Raw genomic sequence first — 8208 nt, 5'->3', positions numbered from 1 at the left:
TATTAACCCAGGAATTTTATCAGATAATTTCTCTCCAAGAAACCTGTGGGTGGATGGGGACTGGAGCGCGGGCTGCCTCCCGAGCCACATCCGCTCCTCCCGCCCAGCACGAGAACATGGAGGCAGCGACTGGGCGCCCCGCAGATCTGCCACCTCCCAGTCTCCCTGCACAGCTGGCCACCAGCCCAGCCACCTCTCAGAGCACGCTCTACCCAGTGACCCTCGCCTTCCCTTGCATGAACCCAGGCAGGGGATGGGTCTCCTGGCTTCGTGCCCACAGGTGTGAGTTCCTGTGGGACGGAAGCCTCCCCTCGCGTAGGGGGACCTTTGGTCCCCTGGAGCACGGAGGCACTGGCAGAGGAGAGCCCTGCCCATCCACAAGCTCAGCCAATCGCAAATGGAAGAGGGCGGGACTTCTTCCTTTAGTGCCCTATCAGAAGAAGAAGGGCAATGCTGCTTGCCCATTATTGGCTGAAATGAACTGTGGGTTTACCTAAGTTACGGATTCTCCAGTGGTTAACCAGGAAGAGAACAGAAGAACAGAAAGCCACACTGCCAGGCCAGATGAAGCAGAATAGTCTGGAGGCAGGGAACCTAAGGCCGATTCAGGGTGACTCCCTTTGCAAGCACCCTCCTCCCTTTTCTGCATGGCAGACGGAAAATTTAAAGTATCTCTGATTGGCTGCTTTCTGCAACCAGACATTGGCGTAGGAGTGTAACTTTGTAACTTCACTTCAGCCTCTGATTGGTTGCTTTCCAAAACCAATCAGATGCTTGCATAGGCTGTAACCTTTGTAACTTGAGCTTCTGATTGGTTGTTTTCCACAACCAGACGCTTGCATAGGGTTTAACCTTTCTAACTTCACTTCAGCCTGATGGGTTGCTTTCTGTAACACATCAGACTGATTGCAGGCCACTAATTCATTTACACAGGGTGTACACCAAGTAACCAATGGGAAATCCCTAGAGGGTATTTAAACCCCAGAAAGTTCTGTAACGGGAGCTTTTGTGCCCCAGTGCTCCAACCCTGTGGAATGAATGTACTTTCGTTTTCAATAAATCTCTGCTTTTGTTGCTTCATTCTTTCCTTGCTTTGTGTGTTTTGTCCAATTCTTTGTTCAAAACGCCAAGAACCTGGACACCCTCCATCAGTAACACAGAGACTAGGCTTGCAGGACAAACTCCATTTCCTTTTGTTGTCAATTTCTTCAAGCAGATTCAAAACTAAGTTGAGTAAGTAGATTCTCAGTTTGTTAAGATTTCTTTATTTACATTACAAGTCTCCAAAAGTTCAAGGCAGTTATCTTTTAAATAACATATCAATCATATAAAATAGCTAGAACCAAAGTAGAGAAATATATACAATATAATACATTAAGTACTTTCAATATAGTGGCATTTTTCGTATTAAATTAAAAGAGGCTACTATGATTTACAATGTCATTTCTCTAGTTTAAAATTCAACATGTCAAAAGACAATGTACATTTTTTACAAAACTGACACAGCAGTATTAAAACTGCTAATGATTGTAGTTTTTATTTTTTCTATAATACACTGCACCTGTGTTACAAAAACAAACAAAAAAAAACAAAAAGGGATTGCACTAGATGGTTTAAATACTGTATAAGTCAGTATATTAATACTTGAGGAATAATGAATGGCTTGATCCGTTTTATGATCAGGCTCATTCACAACACTTTTCACTCTTCAAGCTCAGCAAACTCCTACAGATAATTACTTCCCTTGGCAGTTTTATACAGGGTCACTGCAAATGGGTAAAATGTCATGAAGCTGATGACCACAAAGCCATCACAAAAGCTGATGTCAATATAACCCTAGTATTTACAATATCTAATAAGAGCCAAAGCTAGAAAACCATTCACTGCTAAATCATGGAAAAAATTATAGTTTGTAAGAAATTTTGAATATAAAGTATTCAATAAACTACAAAAGAGCTTGCAACAGCTTATTCTCATTATTTTTCTTATGTCAGAATTAGAAAAAAGTAAATCCTTCCTATTTTTTAATAAGTTTTGATGGCATCAAAAAGCTTCACATTTATAAATAAGATTTTTGTACAAAGCAACATGTTACTGACATAGTTTTCTCTTGCTACTATCAATTATTCTTGGGACTCATATTGTATGTTAAGGAAGGAAGTATTAAGATTTCTTCCTCATTCCTAAATTTGCAGAATTAATATACTCTAGGCCTTGAAGGAGAGGAAAACAGCCATTCAATACTTAACACTGAGTAGTACAGTATTTGAAATATCTCATATCTATGATAGTGGCCTAAACAAGAGCTGCAAGGGACCAGACATACAGTTCTACCACTCAACAGAAATAGTTAAATTTTACATTTCCCCTTCATTAATATTGTCCAATTTTAAAAGGAGAGATTACCTTTGCAAGGCAACAACTACTGTTTCAGAATGTATTATATTGAAAATTTCTGCCACAAAGTTACCTACTAGACAAAAGTACTTTAAAACACAGTTGTTCAAGCCATGGGCAAGGAAAAGAAAATCAACAGGACACATTATTGTCAGAAGCCATTCCTATTGAGCATTCCTGCTATGCACATAGAATTGAAACTAAAAGAAACAACCTGATTGCACCTAGTAGGAGACACCTCATACTTCAAGTGTTCATGACTAGGGGAGTACAGGAAATGGACAGGATAAATAACACTAAGTATCCTCACAGAAAAAATGAACAGAGACAAGACACTGTTGGCATTTTAAATCAGATACAAAATCCACTGTTCCTGGACACAAAATAAGCGAATAATGTTCCACATTTATTTTTTTACTTCTGTACAGCTCCTTTACTAGTCTTTGATTTCAAAACTAAAATCCTCAGTGTTTTGTGTATCTTTAAAAGGCACATACACATTTTTAAAAGGGGCCAAGCAGAACTTAGCATCACATTAGTCATAAGTCCTTGGTCAACTTGCTTCCAGTTCAAAACAAACCACATTTTTAATAAGCATCAAATACCAACCTACTGCCTTCATTCTCTAAAGCAAATTTTCTATAATGTTCCTACTCAAGTATTCATCATACTGTGTAACTGAACTTGTCCAGATTTCTTATTAGGTGAAGGCTAATGTGCTATTATTATAGGCAGTCCAAAAACAGTGAAATCCTTACAACTTTATAAATCCCTAAATTATCCTTGTTACAAAAAGAAGTCAAGAGGAAATATTCTGGGGTTACAGTATTTCCTCAAAGATAGTTTACTACTTCTGATCACTTTTTAAACAAAAATGCTATTAAACAAGAAGTTCCTTACTAAGAACAACTTTCTTTTTTTGTTTGTTTCATTTTGTTTTTTTGAGACAGAGTCTTGCTCTGTTGCCCAGGCTAGAATGCAATGGTATAATCCCAGCTCACCGCAGCCTCCGCCTCCCAGGTTCAAACAATTCTCCTGCCTCAGCCACCCAAGTAGTTGGGGTTACAGGTATATGCCACCACGACTGGCTAATTTTTTGTCTTTTTAGTAGAGACGGGGTTTTGTCATGTTGGCCAGGCTGGTCTTGAACTCCTGACCTCGGGTGATCTGCCTGCCTCGGCCTCCCAAAGTGCTAGGATTATAGGCATGAGCCATCGCACCCAGCCTATTTCTTAACATTTTTTAGCAGTCAGAACTAGCCATTATGTAGAAAGCTGGAAAGGGGATGTCCAAGTGGAAATTTTTTTATTTTATAGATGCCACTAATAAATTGCTGGTTATACTGAAAAGACACTTTGCCTCTGAAAAAAACAAGTGTTTCCCTCTCACTCAATTTCTTGGATTGGGCCTAATTTATTTTATATTTTAAAAATCCTTTATTAATAATTATTTCATTAGGGTTTAGTAACTACAGACTCATTTACTAATGATTTATTATGATACCCTGAAAATAGAGAAAAAACCCTAGAATATGAGCATACGCAAGTAAATGCAGTTTAATATATCAATTGCACAAAAGTTTTAAACAAGTTTTAAAAATATCGCAAAAAGAAGGCTTAAAGTTAATGGCTGTAGCCTCCTGTCATCTACAGAGAAAGCAAAATTTTAAAAACATCAAACATACTAAAAAACAGGCAAGCTGGAAAGATGAAGAACATGACAGGATTCTCAGTTTAAGTCAAATTCCTCAATAAAACAATAAATGCCCACGTGTTTAACTGGCCATTAATGGAATAAATCAGAATTTTTGTAAAGGTTTCAGAAATTCTAATAAGTAACATTAAATTATTACAGAAAAACACAAAACAAATTCAGCAGCTCTACAAATGCTTTCTAAGTAGAGAATGTGTTAAATGTGATGCCAGGATAGTCAATTTATGAGACATTGTTTTCTTCTTAAAACAATTAAGCTAGCAAATTTAACCCATTTTTTACCCTATCTACTCATCTCCAACTTTAGCCCTTTGAAGCATGTCTGTATTTTAGCTTAAGAAAATTTTCACGCCACTTCCCAACCTATAGACAGCTAATCCACAGGTATCAAAAACCAAAGTGCAAATTCATGGGAGTTTTTACTATTCCATTACGGACAGTCTAAAGAGCCACAGAACTGAAAAGCCTTTGTATACAGTGGTGAACACGATGAACAAATAAAACATGTAGCTTATTTTTGGTCCTTTGTTCCTGTCCCCTTTTCCTTCACAGTCCATTTCAAAATATGTGCTTGATTTCAGCAATTCAGACCCAAGCCTGTCCAGTGGTCTGGTACCATTAGGAAATACTTGTCCATTGCCTCACAAAACCTAGTCCTGTATAACTCCGGAGACACCACTGTTGGCATTTTACCTAAGATTATGAAAGAGAAAGGGGGGGAAAGCTGTTAAATGATTGGGCAACTGAAGTCAACTGACCATGTTCTTTCATATAAACTGCCATAAAGATACACATGCAGAAGCAGTCTAAGTGAGCAGCAAAGGTTATCCGCTATGCCACATGTCATGGGACAAGGTCCTACCTCGTAGGAGTTTCTGTTTAAAAAAACTAGCTCCTGCCTAGAGATGAGAGATGTCTAAAAGCACAAATGAGGCTAACAGTGCTTAGAGAACTTGGAAGTCTCAAGTGTTAATTAAAGACAATCTCTTATTCAGAACATCTGGCTTTTTAAGAAATCTTTTTGAGAACCTCTGACATTTTAACTCAAATGTACACCCAGTATTTCCCCACCTATACAATTCTCATTATTGTTTGGTCACTTTAGAAATGACAATGAAATCAATGATAATCACTTATTTTTTACAACTAAAAAAAAGAATCAGTATCCACTTTTAAAATTTTAACTGATAAGAAATATATGTGAACAATTTAAACAAAACAAAAATTCTGCTCACCTTGTCCGCCTAAAATTCCTGTTGATTTCACAACCATCTCAAGCTTTTTGTCCCATGTAAATGTTCGAATATAATCTGGGGGTAGAAGGAGTGAAATTAGCAATAAAGCTATGTTAATAAATATAATCAAATGACAATAGGAATGACTATTACTACTACTTCTATGACAGTTAACTTTTACTGAGTGCTAACAATGTGCCAAGTGCTGTGCTCAGGGTTTTCTCCACACTAACTTGTTTAATCCTCACAACAATCACAAAGGGCCTCATTTATAAGTGACTTTTTGAATTCACATATTTTTGGTAAAGATAATGAAAATGAGGAAACTGAGTAGAAGAGACTAGAATAAAAAACTGTTATTTGTGAAATGTCAAATGAAAGTTTGTGAAAATATTCAATAAGCTATTAGACCAAGTTCAACAGAATCTTTAAAATTTGACTCTGACTTCAATCATGAAATATAAGTAGGATACTCATTGACTTACCTATAATTCCAACTACTAGCTCATTGCTAGTATCATCTCGCCCAACCAGCAAAGAATAATCTATAATGAGGTGGCTAGAAAGGAAATGGGAGTCACTATGGATCGAGGTTCTCAGCACAGCTTTGGAATGAGAACGAATGTATAAAGGGTTGTCTCGAACCATCTTTAGGAGATTTTCATCTAGCAGGACCACATCACAACTCTCTTTTCCAGTGTCAGTTTTTACATTCCGATTCCTAAGAGAGCCCTTCAAATCAAAAACCTAGGAGAAAGAAAATGCTTTGTCACTTATGTATGGGTTGCCACAAATTAGTTAATGTAAGTAAATCAAAAAGGCAGAAAGACTCCTTATAGTCAGTACCATTACATACACTCCAAAGTTTAACTGAAAATTGAATAATAAGTTTTTAAATGCATGTTGATATCATTGTATAGTACATAAAATACACAGTAATATAATCTATCATTTAAAATTAACACCTAGGTACTCAATTACTGAAACATTTCCGAAATACACTGGCCAATTTAATCAACTTTAAGATACATTAACAAGTAACTCCAGAAATATATCATTGGATCACAAAACAGTGTTTAAAAGAAAGAGAGACAGAGAGAGATGCAAATAGTCTTAAGAAACAAAGTTTTGATACCAAACTCTGGACACTTACTTACAGCAATGTAGAAGAGCATAACGTAGGAATATTTGGGTGGTAGGAAAAGCAATGCACTCAAAGGACAGGGGACTTGAGTACCAGGACCAGTACAACCTGTAGTATATTCTACAGACCAATGCTGGTCAGTTGCTCCTGGCTCACTACGACATTAGGGAACTAGTGCCAGAATATAAATCAATTACATTATTAAGTATATTATTTAGTTCAGCTGACATTTTTCTCATAGAAGGTGTTCTCGGTGAAGAAAGCAGTGCACTGAATTACATTCTAGCACACACGTTCCTTATCTCATCACAGACTACAAACAGTTCAAGGACTAGCTCTTTGAAGAGTACTGTTTTAGAATCTAGACTGAGTCTAGGAATAACTGAGTGATTTTGATTAAGTACTTAATTTCTGTAGGTGTCAGCTTCTTAATCTTTAAAAAAGATGTGGGAAGTAGATCTGCCTTCTTATTCTACCAATTCTGTGATTCTAGAATATTGGATATGCTGTATTTTAAGACCGCCCCACAAGAATAATTCCTCTTCGTTCTTTCTCCAAGGCTGAGCAAGTCAAACGTTAAATATGGGCTAGTAACCAAAGTTAAATATTTACTATAAAATAGGATGTTACTCTCTGATTCACTGTATTTAAGAACCAAAGGTACAAAAGGTTCCAGTAGCTAAATGCTTCACATAGTCCAATACCCTTACCTGTGCCATCTTTCTCCCATAGAAAAGATTTTCCATGACAAGGAGATCTAACTTCTTCTCAGTGTTGTTCTGAGAGTTCTTATAACCAATTCTGTAAACTCCAAGAATTTTGGCCAATGCCGTGGGCCTCTAATCAAGAGAAGGTCAAAATAAATTCTTATCAAAAAGGGTTATTTATAATTTAATACCAATGTAAGGATTATCCATGTAATAACTGAACATAATTTTCTATTAATATGACCAGAGGACTTTGAAAAAAACTCAAACTCTTGAATCTCAGAAGTGAGTATACCAGCAATGCCAATAAAAATACTAGATCCTTAACATTCTCCCAAGGAATAATCCTTCAGTTGATCAAATTCAAAAACTTCATTATGACATGTAATTTCCCCCAAAACTATGCAATAAACCATGATAACTTCAAAAAAAACCCCAAAACTATGTAACTCTTTCATGATTCTAAGATGACAGTTCGGTTGGGGTGGGGGGCACTGGTGGCTGCTCAACGACAAGTGGGCAAACCTGGGCCACTGGCTGCCTCTCTTTCTAGCTAAAGGAAGTATCCCCTTGTTTCTCAATACACGTTTCAGTCTCAGCAAAATTACCAACTACTGAATGTGCACCTAATTTCATCCAGTCTTAATGTCTTAAGTGATTTTTTATATAAACTAATTAAAGGCAACTTGCTCAAGATCATTTGGTTCCTCACTAACGAACGCAGGAAATACAGAGTTTAAGATCTCTGAGTCCTATAATACCTCAATAGCATAACAGAGATCGATTCCTGTCCTGCATATATCTTACCACAGAGAAAACTGCCATTAGGACTGTTAGAGTTTGGATGTTTGCCCCTGCAAATCTCATGTTGAAATGTTATCTGCAATGCTGAAGGTGCGGCCTGCTGAGAGGTATTTGGGTCATGGGAGTGGAACCCTCATGAATGGCTTGGTGTCCTCCTTTTAGTAATAAGTTCTTGCTCTGAGTTCACACAAGATCTGGTTAGTTAAAA

The 8208-nt window shown here is 37.1% G+C and overlaps 1 protein-coding gene across 1 annotated transcript in view; it reads right to left on the bottom strand.

Annotated features, from left to right (window-relative positions):
• Positions 1–1231: 1231 nt before the first annotated feature.
• PIKFYVE (phosphoinositide kinase, FYVE finger containing) overlaps positions 1232–8208 on the bottom strand; it is a 105067-nt gene continuing 98090 nt past the window's right edge. Inside the window, exons 38-40 of the mRNA XM_011993923.1 lie at positions 5831–6092; positions 5346–5420; positions 1232–4803 (exon numbers count right to left, since the gene is read on the bottom strand). Coding sequence (XP_011849313.1) covers positions 4688–4803; positions 5346–5420; positions 5831–6092 — 453 coding nt within the window. The 3' untranslated portion in view covers positions 1232–4687. The remainder of the gene's footprint in view (positions 4804–5345; positions 5421–5830; positions 6093–8208) is intronic.

This window comes from Mandrillus leucophaeus, unplaced genomic scaffold (assembly GCF_000951045.1).
Source record: "Mandrillus leucophaeus isolate KB7577 unplaced genomic scaffold, Mleu.le_1.0 Scaffold436, whole genome shotgun sequence".
NCBI classification, from domain to species: domain Eukaryota; kingdom Metazoa; phylum Chordata; class Mammalia; order Primates; family Cercopithecidae; genus Mandrillus; species Mandrillus leucophaeus.
Note: the sequence above shows the minus strand (reverse complement) of the source record. Positions and strands in the feature narration are given on the sequence as shown.